Source organism: Lytechinus variegatus, chromosome 14 (assembly GCF_018143015.1).
Source record: "Lytechinus variegatus isolate NC3 chromosome 14, Lvar_3.0, whole genome shotgun sequence".
Classification (NCBI taxonomy): domain Eukaryota; kingdom Metazoa; phylum Echinodermata; class Echinoidea; order Temnopleuroida; family Toxopneustidae; genus Lytechinus; species Lytechinus variegatus.
In genome coordinates this window covers 5303452-5321901 of record NC_054753.1, presented here as the reverse complement: position 1 = coordinate 5321901, position 18450 = coordinate 5303452, and the positions used below count along the sequence as shown (strand labels likewise).

Here is an 18450-nt window from a genome sequence, read left to right as displayed (position 1 = left end):
GTACATCTGAAGGATGATAAAAGTAATAATAATATAATAGGCATTGCACCATCTAGACATAATCCATTCCAAGGCACATTGTTGCTAGCATCATTGTGGAACATGACAGTTACTTATTCTGAATTTCAAAGTATTTCAATTGAACTGTATCGTATACAGCAAAGTCACAATGTTAAGTATTCTTATTGGCTGGGAATCGAACCCATGTCCCTCCGATTGACAAGACGGGAGTCATAACCAATGGACCATGACGCCCCCACACAACACTACAATTTCGAGAATACAGTTACGTCTTCGTGTTGATTTAAATGAATTGCAAGATGAATGAGATTTTCAGAGGAAATAAGTTCCATAGTGTAGGAGCTACAAATAATCTTGTTTCCTGTACCTTGTATCTAGTATATTTCAATATGAGAGAGGAAGGTGGCATATTATTCTGTATTATAGAACTCCCAAGAATGTTCTGTAATCTGTCATCTGGCCAAATCGGATCACATGATATTCAGCGATTTGCACTATTGCATCCAAAATGCACTATCCTGCACTCTGACGTCATACCAAATGTACTATCCTGCACTCTGATGTCAAAGTGCAGGATAGTGCGATGTCTGCTAGAATTATCTAGAATTTAGATCAAAATATAGTATTCGGGGCAAATCAGTATCGTGTTGAAGGGGTTGTATAAAACAAACAATGCACGCATTCTTGTGGATAGAGGACCTAAATAATGAACTCTGTGCTCGACTCGCCAGATGGATATACCGGACTCGGTCCTGAGGACCTCGGTGCGGTATATCCATTGGCTTTTCTCGCACATCGTTCATTATTTGGCCCTGCATGCACGCGCTAACGTGCATTTTTGTATACTTACACTCTGTTGAATCGATGACGATAAGGATGCGTAGCTATTACTGAATGGATCAAGGAGACTTATGTCAAAAGTAGCTACCTCTCCGTTGATTTCAAATATTCTTATAGTAAAACGAAATGTCCAGACACCTGTAAAAGATAACAACAGCCGATTATACAAGTCCTGTTTTTTACATAAAGACAATTGGGTACATGATCATGAGTATTTCGTTGCAATTTTGAGAAATAATGATTTCATGAATAATTGTATATATATATTTATTTACATATACATATAAATAGAATATACATGTATATACATATTTATATTATATGAAATGGTCATTGGGAGGTCATTTCGAGAAAATCGATTTTTTTTTTCGGGCAATTAAAGCATATTTGGCCGAAAGACATCAGATAACATCATAAACAAATTTAGGTAAACATTCTTTTTTAATGAACATTAACATTCACGTTACTTACAATGTATGGGCGGGGCCCGGGTTCGATTCCCGGAAGAATATATAATATATCAGGGGCGGATCCAGGATTTTTTTAAAAGTAGGCACATTTTGCCGTGGAAAAATTTGACAAGCCAAAAAAAAAAGGGTTGTAAACATTGGGTTTTTCGTCCACGAAAAAAAAATGACAAGCAAAATATATCCACTATACTTCAAAAAACGGGTGACTCCCCTTTTAGCGTTTTATACTTGATAAAGGGATTTTAAATATGTATTTACTTGTGCAGATTCCTTGGTAATCCCTCTGCGTTCCCGGTCTACATATACACTCTTCGTTCTCACATATTTCTGTACTGTAGTCACACGTATTGTTACAAGGTGCTGAAAAAGAAAAAAAAGTAAGTCAGGCGTTTTATACTGTGACAGCTCACCTATGTGTTCATTCTGAGAGATAAGAGAACAAACAAGGGCATTTTCGAAGTGATTTCAAACGTCACTATAGTACTCTAAACGTCATTAAACACTGCAGCGTTGATATACCCCTTCTGCAGATTAAGATTGTTGCTTATTCGTTACCCCTTCCATAATGTCCATTTTCGTAAGTGCTAAATGGGTACCTGGCAGGAATTTATTCCTTGAAACGCAGCGCGTGTAACAGCTGCATTGCTAAAGCCAGGGTATTTATGCTGCATATACTGCAGAGCGCTTAGAGACCTCTGACAAAGTAAGTATTAAGCGCTCTATAAGCAAGTTTAATTATTATCATTACGGTGAGATTAGAACCCCGGACCCTGTGGTTCAGGGTCTGAAGACTTATCTACTGAGTCACGACACCTCTACAATGACGCAGATATACGTCAAATCTACCAGCAAAATCCACTTCGGAAATGCAGCCAGAATCTATCTACCTTCATCTTGATCTTACATTTATTAGTAATGCCCTTCGTAATAAAGCTCTGTCTTTTGTATGTACTTAATTGAAGTGTGGCGTTTTGATCAGAATCGGCACCATTAGCATGATTAGCAACATATCCAACACAGATTGGCGATTTCTCAATGGATCTTTCTCATAATGCAGCCACCACAAACAAGCATGCGTGGTCAAGCTCAATCATGATGACGAAAGACCTACGGGGAATTGGTCAGGTTGTTCTGGAAGTAGAAATTAGTAGTTTTTTATTTCCGTATTAAAAAACATTTAAACAATAAAATACGGTGAATTGCCCGCATTCAGCTCGAATCGCACACTCGTGCTGGTCTTGTGGTCGGAACAAACCTTGCAACTAAAATTGACACAAAAGTTTCCAAAATTGCTCTTTAAACTCCATTCCGGAAAAAAATAGACCTTGTCAGATCCAGGCGCGCCGGAACACTTTCAGTTTTTTGGGGGGGGCAAAATCCCGAAGGGGGCACAATATTTTTGACAGCGTGAGATAACCGAAGCGATCGAGCGGGAGAGGCTATGGGACCCCCCCCCCCCCCACGGTAAGGATTTTGTTTAAAAATGGAGTATAAAAGTTGCATTTCTAAGTGCATTCAAATATAAATTTCTTGAAAATTAAACAGTCTTGGAGTTCTTTTTGCTCCTTCTGTTTCCTCCCTTCTGACCCAGCCTGGTGTTTCTTCATGACCAGGGTCGCAGTTCCAGCAAATTACGAGCCGTATTGCAAACGAAATTGTTTCAAACCAGTGTAATATAGGCCTTTTAAAGACTATAAGATGACAAACATGACCGTACGCAGCCGGGGGCCGCCGATCGAGAGGGCAAAATTCACCAAAAGTGTGCACGAAATCCTTCAATTTCATTCTAGAAAATGCAAAAGCTCCCCCATCACAAATCCCCTCGCTCTTACGTTTCTTCGAAAATTTAGGTCTTGCAGCCCCACCCACTCCTGGGTTGTTGTTTTTTATTTTTGCTGAAACGTCCATGAATAACAAAAGCTGGGATGAACCAGAGAACATAGCTGCCATCTCGATCTGATTAGTAACAGGTAATGCATGGGAAGAAGTTTTGGAATCTAAAATACATAAGTGCTATATATGAGCTGAAATAGTATCAGACAAAACGCCTTCCAATCATGCCAATGAAAAGGAATAGAGGAAAATACGGGGCTGTGAAAATATCTTTAAGATTTTTTTTATAGTAGAGTACTACTGTAACGCTAATTTTTTTTATATTCTTTACATATTTATTCATATCTCGGATAATATGAGTCCGTTCAAGAAGACACTTTCACAGATGATTTTATTTTTTTCATGTCTAAACATTTCTAAGTTGCTTTCGAATGGGATTCACCATTTTTACAAGTTATAAATTATAATCCTCTACACATGATTATTCTGAGTGTAATTTTCTGATAACATGTCTATATTGAGTTGAAATGACCTTGGTATTTTCTTTAGGGCACTGAATTGTTATTATTATTTGTTTGGCGTCACCTGTGCCTGGGAGGCGAAAAGCGAACTGAATCACTATGATCCACAGGTCTCTCCTCCTGATATAACTGATTGGGGGGGGGGGGGGTGCAGGTGGACCTCGACACCGGGGTTTCCCCCTACTCTCATACAAATAGTGCAGTGGGTTCTTAACTTGCAAAGGTGGTGACTCTCCTCTACACGGGGCCTCCATTAATCGTCTTAGACGAGGGGCGGAGTGTTTTCCATTGTAACATAGCCTGCATCTATGAAACATGGGAGAGACGTTTACACACAACGCACTGACTTCAGTCATCCGCCCAGGGTGGACTCGAACCTACGATCTTTGGTTCGACTTCGACGGGCAGACGCGTTACCGACTGAGCCAACACGGCTCTCTAATTGTTATCACTGTATTAACTCAATTTATATTTAGTTGAAAATGAAATAATTGAAACAAGTTTCTCGAGATGTTATGGTTTCTGGGCTTGACAGCTATGACATAGATTCCATATCTTGCTCGAGTAACTAGTGTTCACGCCCCATAGAGATGTATGCCCCACCGGGGTTCACGCGCGTTAGTTATATCGGGTCCGGTCTGAGCGTTTCTGGGCGACCGCGCGTTTGTTAGACGACACAGCCAGCATCATAGAATTATAAACCTAATCATTGGTGGACCACTATCAATTTGCCATTCGCTTTTAGTCTGAAATGTATTCATTAAAAGGTTAAACGTTATCACACTGTAATAAGATGGAAAAGTGGCTTATCAAAGCTATGTTTCACAGAGGAACTGTTCGTCAAAAGAAGCGAGGCTTACTAGATAATGTATTTGCCCCGTCAGGGGCAAAATTTTTTCATTTTTCACAATGAAAATGACAATTTTCAGGCAGAAAAGTGCATTCATTTACTTTTGTCCTTAAATAATTTATAATTTTTCATCTTTCAGGGGGGGCAAGTTGGGGGGGCAAAATCTCGTTTTGCCCCCCAAAAATTTTATTTGGTGGGGCAAGTGCCCCCCCCCTGCCCCCCCGCTTCCGGCGCCCTTGGTCAGATCTATAACTGCTAAATGCTATCATTACATTAACTTGTTACTTCAATGTCAAAATAATTCTCCTTAATATCTTAAAGAGGTACTGACAATATTTACATATAAATAGATCACAAATCATCAGGCAATAGTAGGAAAATTAAATCAAAATTACCGTATGTCACATTCCCACATTTCTTCAGAAAAATATGATTATATCAAATCATGTTTATTTTATGTTCTCACTCATTTGTCTCCCGTATAATAGAATAAGTTGTATCAATGAATATCTCATGCACTAAATCAGTTAATCTATTCCCTATCTTTACTTCTTAGAGAACAGAATTAGAATAAAAATAATTTCATGCAATAAAAGACAAAATATTGGGGTTCTGACATCATCAATTTGTTCAGTATTCATAAAGACATATAAAGAACTGTTTCTTCGAAGCAACCCACATCTCTCATAACTTCATAATTCCTTGTCCGAGTTCAATTTAAAAAAAAACAACAGTGTTTTGTTTTTCTCGCATTTTTTTGTACAAATCCTTTATTTTTAGCCTGGAGTAATCCTTAATCATGTAAATAATTCTTTTTTTCTCTCTCTCTTCATGTAAGGCAGTAAAAGTGTATCCTGCTATGCTACAATCTACCTTTATCTTACGCCTCATCTCAAAATATAATTGTACACATAGCAATTGATTATCTCACAATACGATTTCTGAATCTAAAGGCATTTCCCTTACCTCGACACAAACCGTCTGTGTTACTTCGCTCTGTGCCTAGATAGCACTCGCATTGGTGTTCTGTTTGAGATCCATCACAGAGCTCATTCACCGCACACATCACATCCCCACATCTGTTTAAGTCTTGAAAAAAATAACGAATCGGAAAATTGTTAACTACCGACCTTCAAGATCAAGAAAATATTCCACTCATGAGTGCATCCTGCATAGCTTTATTATGGTATCCAAACACACTGGTTCTCGTGTTATCATTATAAAATAGCTCTAATCTAAAGACACCGACTTCATTATTTTTCATTTTTATCTCAACTTTGTCGATACCCCAAAACGAGAGGGAAAACCTTTGGGATTTCTTTTTTTTTTTATATCAAGCATGCTTAATTGTAGGGGGTAATCGATAATAAACAAACAATTTATATATTTTGTTATCAAATAATCAATTTATTGCTAATTACCTTCAGTGATGACAGCGAAATGCGGAGTTGTGGGTGGGGAAGGTGTTACTTCCTTACTCGTTCGTGCAGTTGCTGATGCATCATCAGTAGCTGATGTTAAAGTAACCATTAGAGTGGAATGAAATTCAGTAGTTGTCTCGATCGGAGATAACAATGTTATATCGGTTGCTGCTCCCCTTGTAGAAGTGCCCCGAAGTGATGTTACTTCGGGAAATGTGAAGATTTGTTCTGTTCTTGCAGTCGTTTCCTCCCTAAAAGATGTTGCAGCGATTGTAGATGTGTCACTGATCATTGTGGTTCCATCAGAACCAGTCGAAAAGACATTTTGTGTCCCCTCGGTTACTTCCGGTATAGAGATGTCGCTATTTGCGGTAGATTCTCGAGGAGCAAATAAATCTTCCGTCGTCGGTTGTAAAAGTTCCTCTGTTGAATCTGTACCAATTGTTGTCTTAAACGGCAAAACTGTGGGTTTGTCGGTACCAGTAAAGGATATTGATGTAAACTCTGGTACTACAGTAGTAGGATCAATTGTTGTAGAATCTGACACCAAGGTAGATATCATTGCGTCAGATGTAGAAACGACTGAAGCTATTGTAGGTTCCTCGGTAACCGTCGGTAATAGTGCAGTTATAACTTCAGTTACATCTACCAGGGTAGTTTCTTCTGTAGTAGAATCTATCAGTGTTGTAGGTATCGTCGCCTCATCTGTAGAAATATCAGTGGTTATCGTAGGTTTTTCGGTAACCGTCGGTAATAGTGAAGTGATCTCTTCCGTTAATTCCAAAATTGTTGTGTGTTCTGTGATATCTACCACCGTAGAAAACAATGTTGTCCCTTTGGAAGAAGTTTCACTAATTAGTGTAGATCCATCGGTATCAGTCACTGATATTGAAGTTACCTCCTCGGTAACTTCGACTACCGTAGAATCCTCTGTTGTAGAATCAGACACCAAGGCAGATATTGTTGCTTCAGATGTAGAAACGCCAGTAACTATTGTAGGTTCTTCGGTAGCCGTCGAAGATATTGCAGTTATCACTTCAGTTACATCTACCAGGGTAGTTTCTTCTGTAGTAGAATCTATCAGTGTTGTAGGTATCGTCGCCTCATCTGTAGGAATGTCAGTGGTTATCGCAGGTATTTCGGTAACCGTCGGTAATAGTGAAGTGATCTCTTCCGTTAATTCCAAAATTGTGGTGTCTTCTGTGATATCTACCATTGTAGAAAACAATGTTGTACCTTTGGAAGAAGTTTCACTAATTAGTGTAGATCCATCGGTATCAGTCACTGATATTGAAGTTACCTCCTCGGTAACTTCGACTACCGTAGAATCCTCTGCTGTAGAATCAGACACCAAGGCAGATATCGTTGCTTCAGATGTAGAAACGCCAGTAACTATTGTAGGTTCTTCGGTAGCCGTCGAAGATATTGCAGTTATCACTTCAGTTACATCTACCAGGGTAGTTTCTTCTGTAGTAGAATATATCAGTGTTGTAGGTATCGTCGCCTCATCTGTAGGAATGTCAGTGGTTATCGTAGGTATTTCGGTAACCGTCGGTAATAGTGAAGTGATCTCTTCCGTTAATTCCAAAATTGTTGTGTCTTCTGTGATATCTACCACAGTAGAAAACAATGTTGTCCCTTTGGAAGAAGTTTCACTAATTAGTGTAGATCTATCGGTATCAGTCACTGATATTGAAGTTACCTCCTCGGTAACTTCGACTACCGTAGAATCCTCTGCTGTAGAATCAGACATCAAAGCAGATATCGTTGCTTCAGATGTAGAAACGCCAGTAACTATTGTAGGTTCTTCGGTAGCCGTCGAAGATATTGCAGTTATCACTTCAGTTACATCTACCAGGGTAGTTTCTTCTGTAGTAGAATCTATCAGTGTTGTAGGCATCGTCGCCTCATCTGTAGTAATGTCAGTTGTTATCGTAGGTATTTCGGTTACCGTCGGTAATAGTGAAGTGATCTCTTCCGTTAATTCGAAAATTGTTGTGTCTTCTGTGATATCTACCACCGTAGAAAACAATGTTGTCCCTTTGGAAGAAGTTTCACTAATTAGCGTAGATCCATCGGTATCAGTCACTGATATTGAAGTTACCTCCTCGGTAACTTCGACTACCGTAGAATCCTCTGCTGTAGAATCAGACACCAGGGCAGATATCGTTGCTTCCGATGTAGAAGCGCCAGTAACTCTTGTAGGTTCTTCGGTAGCCGTCGAAGATATTGCAGTAATCACTTCAGTTGCATCTACCAGGGTAGTTTCTTCTGTAGTAGAATCTATCAGTGTTGTAGGTATCGTCGTTTCATCTGTAGGAATGTCAGTGGTTATCGTAGGTATTTTGGTTACCGTCGGTAATAGTGAAGTGATCTCTTCCGTTAATTCGAAAATTGTTGTGTCTTCTGTGATATCTACCACCGTAGAAAACAATGTTGTCCCTTTGGAAGAAGTTTCACTAATTAGCGTAGATCCATCGGTATCAGTCACTGATATTGAAGTTACCTCCTCGGTAACTTCGACTACCGTAGAATCCTCTGCTGTAGAATCAGACACCAGGGCAGATATCGTTGCTTCCGATGTAGAAGCGCCAAGAACTCTTGTAGGTTCTCCGGTAGCCGTCGAAGATATTGCAGTAATCACTTCAGTTGCATCTACCAGGGTAGTTTTTTCTGTAGTAGAATCTATCAGTGTTGTAGGTATCGTCGCTTCATCTGTAGGAATGTCAGTGGTTATCGCAGGTATTTCGGTAACCGTCGGTAATAGTGAAGTGATCTCTTCCGTTAATTCCAAAATTGTTGTGTCTTCTGTGATATCTACCACAGTAGAAAACAATGTTGTCCCTTTGGAAGAAGTTTCACTAATTAGTGTAGATCCATCGGTATCAGTCACTGATATTGAAGTTACCTCCTCGGTAACTTCGACTACCGTAGAATCCTCTGCTGTAGAATCAGACACCAAGGCAGATATCGTTGCTTCAGATGTAGAAACGCCAGTAACTATTGTAGGTTCTTCGGTAGCCGTCGAAGATATTGCAGTTATCACTTCAGTTACATCTACCAGGGTAGTTTCTTCTGTAGTAGAATCTATCAGTGTTGTAGGTATCGTCGCCTCATCTGTAGGAATGTCAGTGGTTATCGTAGGTATTTCGGTAACCGTCGGTAATAGTGAAGTGATCTCTTCCGTTATTTCCAAAATAGTCGTGTCTTCTGTGATATCTACCACCGTAGAAAACAATGTTGTCCCTTTGGAAGAAGTTTCACTAATTAGTGTAGATCCATCAGTATCAGTCACTGATATTGAAGTTACCTCCTCGGTAACTTCGACTACCGTAGAATCCTCTGCTGTAGAATCAGACACCAAGGCAGATATCGTTGCTTCAGATGTAGAAACGCCAGTAACTATTGTAGGTTCTTCGGTAGCCGTCGAAGATAATGCAGTTATCACTTCAGTTACATCTACCAGGGTAGTTTCTTCTGTAGTAGAATCTATCAGTGTTGTAGGTATCGTCGCCTCATCTGTAGGAATGTCAGTGGTTATCGTAGGTATTTTGGTTACCGTCGGTAATAGTGAAGTGATCTCTTCCGTCAATTCCAAAATTGTTGTGTCTTCTGTGATATCTACCACAGTAGAAAACAATGTTGTCCCTTTGGAAGAAGTTTCACTAATTAGTGTAGATCCATCAGTATCAGTCACTGATATTGAAGTTACCTCCTCGGTAACTTCGACTACCGTAGAATCCTCTGCTGTAGAATCAGACACCAAGGCAGATATCGTTGCTTCAGATGTAGAAACGCCAGTAACTATTGTAGGTTCTTCGGTAGCCGTCGAAGATATTGCAGTTATCACTTCAGTTACATCTACTAGGGTAGTTTCTTCTGTAGTAGAATCTATCAGTGTTGTAGGTATCGTCGCCTCATCTGTAGTAATGTCAGTTGTTATCGTAGGTATTTCGGTTACCGTCGGTAATAGTGAAGTGATCTCTTCCGTTAATTCCAAAATTGTTGTGTCTTCTGTGATATCTACCACAGTAGAAAACAATGTTGTCCCTTTGGAAGAAGTTTCACTAATTAGCGTAGATCCATCGGTATCAGTCACTGATATTGAAGTTACCTCCTCGGTAACTTCGACTACCGTAGAATCCTCTGCTGTAGAATCAGACACCAGGGCAGATATCGTTGCTTCCGATGTAGAAGCGCCAAGAACTCTTGTAGGTTCTCCGGTAGCCGTCGAAGATATTGCAGTAATCACTTCAGTTGCATCTACCAGGGTAGTTTCTTCTGTAGTAGAATCTATCAGTGTTGTAGGTATCGTCGCCTCATCTGTAGAAATATCAGTGGTTATCGTAGGTATTTCGGTAACCGTCGGTAAGAGTGAAGTGATCTCTTCCGTTAATTCCAAAATTGTTGTGTCTTCTGTGATATCTACCACTGTAGAAAACAATGTTGTCCCTTTGGAAGAAGTTTCACTAATTAGTGTAGATCCATCAGTATCAGTCACTGATATTGAAGTTACCTCCTCGGTAACTTCGACTACCGTAGAATCCTCTGCTGTAGAATCAGACACCAAGGCAGATATCGTTGCTTCAGATGTAGAAACGCCAGTAACTATTGTAGGTTCTTCGGTAGCCGTCGAAGATATTGCAGTTATCACTTCAGTTACATCTACTAGGGTAGTTTCTTCTGTAGTAGAATATATCAGTGTTGTAGGCATCGTCGCCCCATCTGTAGTAATGTCAGTGGTTATCGTAGGTATTTCGGTAACCGTCGGTAATAGTGAAGTGATCTCTTCCGTTAATTCCAAAATTGTTGTGTCTTCTGTGATATCTACCACTGTAGAAAACAATGTTGTCCCTTTGGAAGAAGTTTCACTAATTAGTGTAGATCCATCGGTATCAGTCACTGTTAATGAAGTTACCTCCTCGGTAACTTCGACTACCGTAGAATCCTCTGCTGTAGAATCAGACACCAAGGCAGATATCGTTGCTTCAGATGTAGAAACGCCAGTAACTATTGTAGGTTCTTCGGTAGCCGTCGAAGATATTGCAGTTATCACTTCCGTTACATCTACCTGGGTACTTTCTTCTGTAGTAGAATCTATCAGTGTTGTAGGCATCGTCGCCTCATCTGTAGTAATGTCAGTGGTTATCGTAGGTATTTCGGTTACCGTCGGTAACAGTGAAGTGATCTCTTCCGTTAATTCCAAAATTGTTGTGTCTTCTGTGATATCTACCACAGTAGAAAACAATGTTGTCCCTTTGGAAGAAGTTTCACTAATTAGTGTAGATCCATCGGTATCAGTCACTGATATTGAAGTTACCTCCTCGGTAACTTCGACTGCCGTAGAATCCTCTGCTGTAGAATCAGACACCAGGGCAGATATCGTTGCTTCCGATGTAGAAGCGCCAGTAACTCTTGTAGGTTCTTCGGTAGCCGTGGAAGATATTGCAGTTATCACTTCAGTTACATCTACCAGGGTAGTTTCTTCTGTAGTAGAATCTATTAGTGTTGTAGGTATCGTCGCCTCATCTGTAGGAATGTCAGTGGTTATCGCAGGTATTTCGGTAACCGTCGGTAATAGTGAAGTGATCTCTTCCGTTAATTCCAAAATTGTGGTGTCTTCTGTGATATCTACCACCGTAGAAAACAATGTTGTCCCTTTCGAAGAAGTTTCACTAATTAGTGTAGATCCATCGGTATCAGTCACTGATATTGAAGTTACCTCCTCGGTAACTTCGACTACCGTAGAATCCTCTGCTGTAGAATCAGACACCAAGGCAGATATCGTTGCTTCAGATGTAGAAACGCCAGTAACTATTGTAGGTTCTTCGGTAGCCGTCGAAGATATTGCAGTTATCACTTCAGTTACATCTACCAGGGTAGTTTCTTCTGTAGTAGAATCTATCAGTGTTGTAGGTATCGTCGCCTCATCTGTAGGAATGTCAGTGGTTATCGCAGGTATTTCGGTAACCGTCGGTAATAGTGAAGTGATCTCTTCCGTTATTTCCAAATTTGTGGTGTCTTCTGTGATATCTACCACAGTAGAAAACAATGTTGTCCCTTTGGAAGAAGTTTCACTAATTAGTGTAGATCCATCGGTATCAGTCACTGATATTGAAGTTACCTCCTCGGTAACTTCGACTACCGTAGAATCCTCTGCTGTAGAATCAGACACCAAGGCAGATATCGTTGCTTCAGATGTAGAAACGCCAGTAACTATTGTAGGTTCTTCGGTAGCCGTCGAAGATATTGAAGTTATCACTTCAGTTACATCTACTAGGGTAGTTTCTTCTGTAGTAGAATCTATCAGTGTTGTAGGCATCGTCGCCTCATCTGTAGTAATGTCAGTAGTTATCGTAGGTATTTTGGTTACCGTCGGTAAGAGTGAAGTGATCTCTTCCGTTAATTCCAAAATTGTTGTGTCTTCTGTGATATCTACCACAGTAGAAAACAATGTTGTCCCTTTGGAAGAAGTTTCACTAATTAGTGTAGATCCATCGGTATCAGTCACTGATATTGAAGTTACCTCCTCGGTAACTTCGACTACCGTAGAATCCTCTGCTGTAGAATCAGACACCAAGGCAGATATCGTTGCTTCAGATGTAGAAACGCCAGTAACTATTGTAGGTTCTTCGGTAGCCGTCGAAGATATTGCAGTTATCACTTCAGTTACATCTACCAGGGTAGTTTCTTCTGTAGTAGAATCTATCAGTGTTGTAGGTATCGTCGCCTCATCTGTAGGAATGTCAGTGGTTATCGCAGGTATTTCGGTAACCGTCGGTAATAGTGAAGTGATCTCTTCCGTTATTTCCAAAATTGTTGTGTCTTCTGTGATATCTACCATAGTAGAAAACAATGTTGTCCCTTTGGAAGAAGTTTCACTAATTAGTGTAGATCCATCGGTATCAGTCACTGATATTGAAGTTACCTCCTCGGTAACTTCGACTACCGTAGAATCCTCTGCTGTAGAATCAGACACCAAGGCAGATATCGTTGCTTCAGATGTAGAAACGCCAGTAACTATTGTAGGTTCTTCGGTAGCCGTCGAAGATATTGCAGTTATCACTTCAGTTACATCTACTAGGGTAGTTTCTTCTGTAGTAGAATCTATCAGTGTTGTAGGTATCGTCGCCTCATCTGTAGAAATATCAGTGGTTATCGTAGGTATTTCGGTAACCGTCGGTAAGAGTGAAGTGATCTCTTCCGTTAATTCCAAAATTGTTGTGTCTTCTGTGATATCTACCACAGTAGAAAACAATGTTGTCCCTTTGGAAGAAGTTTCACTAATTAGTGTAGATCCATCGGTATCAGTCACTGATATTGAAGTTACCTCCTCGGTAACTTCGACTACCGTAGAATCCTCTGCTGTAGAATCAGACACCAAGGCAGATATCGTTGCTTCAGATGTAGAAACGCCAGTAACTATTGTAGGTTCTTCGGTAGCCGTCGAAGATATTGCAGTTATCACTTCAGTTACATCTACCAGGGTAGTTTCTTCTGTAGTAGAATCTATCAGTGTTGTAGGTATCGTCGCCTCATCTGTAGGAATGTCAGTGGTTATCGTAGGTATTTCGGTAACCGTCGGTAATAGTGAAGTGATCTCTTCCGTTATTTCCAAAATTGTTGTGTCTTCTGTGATATCTACCACAGTAGAAAACAATGTTGTCCCTTTGGAAGAAGTTTCACTAATTAGTGTAGATCCATCGGTATCAGTCACTGATATTGAAGTTACCTCCTCGGTAACTTCGACTACCGTAGAATCCTCTGCTGTAGAATCAGACACCAAGGCAGATATCGTTGCTTCAGATGTAGAAACGCCAGTAACTATTGTAGGTTCTTCGGTAGCCGTCGAAGATATTGCAGTTATCACTTCAGTTACATCTACTAGGGTAGTTTCTTCTGTAGTAGAATCTATCAGTGTTGTAGGTATCGTCGCCTCATCTGTAGAAATGTCAGTGGTTATCGTAGGTATTTCGGTAACCGTCGGTAAGAGTGAAGTGATCTCTTCCGTTAATTCCAAAATTGTTGTGTCTTCTGTGATATCTACCACAGTAGAAAACAATGTTGTCCCTTTGGAAGAAGTTTCACTAATTAGTGTAGATCCATCGGTATCAGTCACTGATATTGAAGTTACCTCCTCGGTAACTTCGACTACCGTAGAATCCTCTGCTGTAGAATCAGACACCAAGGCAGATATCGTTGCTTCAGATGTAGAAACGCCAGTAACTATCGTAGGTTCTTTGGTAGCCGTCGAAGATATTGCAGTAATCACTTCAGTTACATCTACCAGGGTAGTTTCTTCTGTAGTAGAATCTATCAGTGTTGTAGGTATCGTCGCCTCATCTGTAGAACTATCAGTGGTTATCGTAGGTTTTTCGGTAACCGTCGGTAAGAGTGAAGTGATCTCTTCCGTTAATTCCAAAATTGTTGTGTCTTCTGTGATATCTACCACAGTAGAAAACAATGTTGTCCCTTTGGAAGAAGTTTCACTAATTAGTGTAGATCCATCGGTATCAGTCACTGATATTGAAGTTACCTCCTCGGTAACTTCGACTACCGTAGAATCCTCTGCTGTAGAATCAGACACCAAGGCAGATATCGTTGCTTCAGATGTAGAAACGCCAGTAACTATTGTAGGTTCTTCGGTAGCCGTCGAAGATATTGCAGTTATCACTTCAGTTACATCTACCAGGGTAGTTTCTTCTGTAGTAGAATCTATCAGTGTTGTAGGCATCGTCGCCTCATCTGTAGTAATGTCAGTAGTTATCGTAGGTATTTCGGTTACCGTCGGTAATAGTGAAGTGATCTCTTCCGTTAATTCCAAAATTGTTGTGTCTTCTGTGATATCTACCACAGTAGAAAACAATGTTGTCCCTTTGGAAGAAGTTTCACTAATTAGTGTAGATCCATCGGTATCAGTCACTGATATTGAAGTTACCTCCTCGGTAACTTCGACTACCGTAGAATCCTCTGCTGTAGAATCAGACACCAAGGCAGATATCGTTGCTTCAGATGTGGAAACGCCAGTAACTATTGTAGTTTCTTCGGTAGCCGTCGAAGATATTGCAGTTATCACTTCAGTTACATCTACCAGGGTAGTTTCTTCTGTAGTAGAATCTATCAGTGTTGTAGGTATCGTCGCCTCATCTGTAGGAATGTCAGTGGTTATCGTAGGTATTTTGGTAACCGTCGGTAATAGTGAAGTGATCTCTTCCGTTATTTCCAAAATAGTTGTGTCTTCTGTGATATCTACCACCGTAGAAAACAATGTTGTCCCTTTGGAAGAAGTTTCACTAATTAGTGTAGATCCATCGGTATCAGTCACTGTTAATGAAGTTACCTCCTCGGTAACTTCGACTACCGTAGAATCCTCTGCTGTAGAATCAGACACCAAGGCAGATATCGTTGCTTCAGATGTAGAAACGCCAGTAACTATCGTAGGTTCTTGGGTAGCCGTCGAAGATATTGCAGTAATCACTTCAGTTGCATCTACCAGGGTAGTTTCTTCTGTAGTAGAATCTATTAGTGTTATAGGTATCGTCGCCTCATCTGTAGGAATGTCAGTGGTTATCGTAGGTATTTCGGTAACCGTCGGTAATAGTGAAGTGATCTCTTCCGTTAATTCCAAAATTGTTGTGTCTTCTGTGATATCTACCACAGTAGAAAACAATGTTGTCCCTTTGGAAGAAGTTTCACTAATTAGTGTAGATCCATCGGTATCAGTCACTGTTAATGAAGTTACCTCCTCGGTAACTTCGACTACCGTAGAATCCTCTGCTGTAGAATCAGACACCAAGGCAGATATCGTTGCTTCAGATGTAGAAACGCCAGTAACTATTGTAGGTTCTTCGGTAGCCGTCGAAGATATTGCAGTTATCACTTCAGTTACATCTACCAGGGTAGTTTCTTCTGTAGTAGAATCTATCAGTGTTGTAGGTATCGTCGCCTCATCTGTAGGAATGTCAGTGGTTATCGTAGGTATTTCGGTAACCGTCGGTAAGAGTGAAGTGATCTCTTCCGTTAATTCCAAAATTGTTGTGTCTTCTGTGATATCTACCATAGTAGAAAACAATGTTGTCCCTTTAGAAGAAGTTTCACTAATTAGTGTAGATCTATCGGTATCAGTCACTGATATTGAAGTTACCTCCTCGGTAACTTCGACTACCGTAGAATCCTCTGCTGTAGAATCAGACACCAAGGCAGATATCGTTGCTTCAGATGTGGAAACGCCAGTAACTATTGTAGTTTCTTCGGTAGCCGTCGAAGATATTGCAGTTATCACTTCAGTTACATCTACCAGGGTAGTTTCTTCTGTAGTAGAATCTATCAGTGTTGTAGGTATCGTCGCCTCATCTGTAGGAATGTCAGTGGTTATCGTAGGTATTTCGGTAACCGTCGGTAAGAGTGAAGTGATCTCTTCCGTTAATTCCAAAATTGTTGTGTCTTCTGTGATATCTACCACAGTAGAAAACAATGTTGTCCCTTTGGAAGAAGTTTCACTAATTAGTGTAGATCCATCGGTATCAGTCACTGATATTGAAGTTACCTCCTCGGTAACTTCGACTACCGTAGAATCCTCTGCTTTAGAATCAGACACCAAGGCAGATATCGTTGCTTCAGATGTAGAGACGGCAGTAACTATTGCAGGTTCTTCGGTAGCCGTCGAAGATATTGCAGTTATCACTTCAGTTACATCTACCATGCTAGTTTCTTCTGTAGTAGAATCTATTAGTGTTGTAGGTATCGTCGCCTCATCTGTAGGAATGTCAGTGGTTATCGTAGGTATTTCGGTAACCGTCGGTAATAGTGAAGTGATCTCTTCCGTTAATTCGAAAATTGTTGTGTCTTCTGCGATATCTATCACCGTAGAAAACAATGTTGTCCCTTGGGAAGAAGTTTCACTAATTAGTGTAGATCCATCGGTATCAGTCACTGATATTGAAGTTACCTCCTCGGTAACTTCGACTACCGTAGAATCCTCTGCTGTAGAATCAGACACCAAGGCAGATATCGTTGCTTCAGATGTAGAAACGCCAGTAACTATTGTAGGTTCTTCGGTAGCCGTCGAAGATATTGCAGTTATCACTTCAGTTACATCTACCAGGGTAGTTTCTTCTGTAGTAGAATCTATCAGTGTTGTAGGTATCGTCGCCTCATCTGTAGGAATGTCAGTGGTTATCGTAGGTATTTCGGTAACCGTCGGTAAGAGTGAAGTGATCTCTTCCGTTAATTCCAAAATTGTGGTGTCTTCTGTGATATCTACCACTGTAGAAAACAATGTTGTCCCTTTGGAAGAAGTTTCACTAATTAGTGTAGATCCATCGGTATCAGTCACTGATATTGAAGTTACCTCCTCGGTAACTTCGACTACCGTAGAATCCTCTGCTGTAGAATCAGACACCAAGGCAGATATCGTTGCTTCAGATGTAGAAAAGCCAGTAACTATTGTAGGTTCTTTGGTAGCCGTCGAAGATATTGCAGTTATCACTTCCGTTACATCTACCAGGGTAGTTTCTTCTGTAGTAGAATCTATCAGTGTTGTAGGTATCGTCGCCTCATCTGTAGGAATGTCAGTGGTTATCGTAGGTATTTCGGTAACCGTCGGTAATAGTGAAGTGATCTCTTCCGTTAATTCCAAAATTGTGGTGTCTTCTGTGATATCTACCACTGTAGAAAACAATGTTGTCCCTTTGGAAGAAGTTTCACTAATTAGTGTAGATCCATCGGTATCAGTCACTGATATTGAAGTTACCTCCTCGGTAACTTCGACTACCGTAGAATCCTCTGCTGTAGAATCAGACACCAAGGCAGATATCGTTGCTTCAGATGTAGAAACGCCAGTAACTATTGTAGGTTCTTCGGTAGCCGTCGAAGATATTGCAGTTATCACTTCAGTTACATCTACCAGGGTAGTTTCTTCTGTAGTAGAATCTATCAGTGTTGTAGGTATCGTCGCCTCATCTGTAGGAATGTCAGTGGTTATCGCAGGTATTTCGGTAACCGTCGGTAATAGTGAAGTGATCTCTTCCGTTAATTCCAAAATTGTGGTGTCTTCTGTGATATCTACCACCGTTGTATCTCTCATTGCCTTGTTGGTCATGTCAGTTTTTATTGAAGGTTTCTCAGTACCCGTCGTTGAAGTTATCTCCTCAAGCATTGTAGTGTCTTTTGTACTATCAGTCAATTCGGTAGAGGCACCATCTCCCAATATCGGTAGTACAGTAGTGAGTAGTATACTTATTTCTTCGACTGTGGGTCTTGCTGTAGTTACCTCCGCAACATCCGTTGTCCAAATCGGTTTAGTTGTCGCTATCAGCGTCGTCGGTATGTCTGTAAGAAAAAAAAAACAGTATAACTGTGGAGTTTATTTCCATCGGGAAATGGGGAACCTTGAACATGAAGAATTTCAACGACCCATTGTGAAGAATCCATCTACTTTATTTAATATTTCATTTAAAACACATGAAAACCTTTGACTTTAGTGGAATATGGAT

The 18450-nt window shown here is 40.3% G+C and overlaps 1 protein-coding gene across 1 annotated transcript; it reads right to left on the bottom strand.

Moving 5' to 3' along the window:
- Window positions 1-5948: 5948 nt before the first annotated feature.
- On the bottom strand, window positions 5949-18113 carry LOC121427886 (mucin-3A-like). Its single transcript, XM_041624458.1, has one exon. The coding sequence runs from the start codon at window positions 18111-18113 to the stop codon at window positions 5949-5951; it is 12165 nt and encodes a 4054-aa protein (XP_041480392.1).
- Between the last annotated feature and the right edge of the window lie 337 nt (window positions 18114-18450).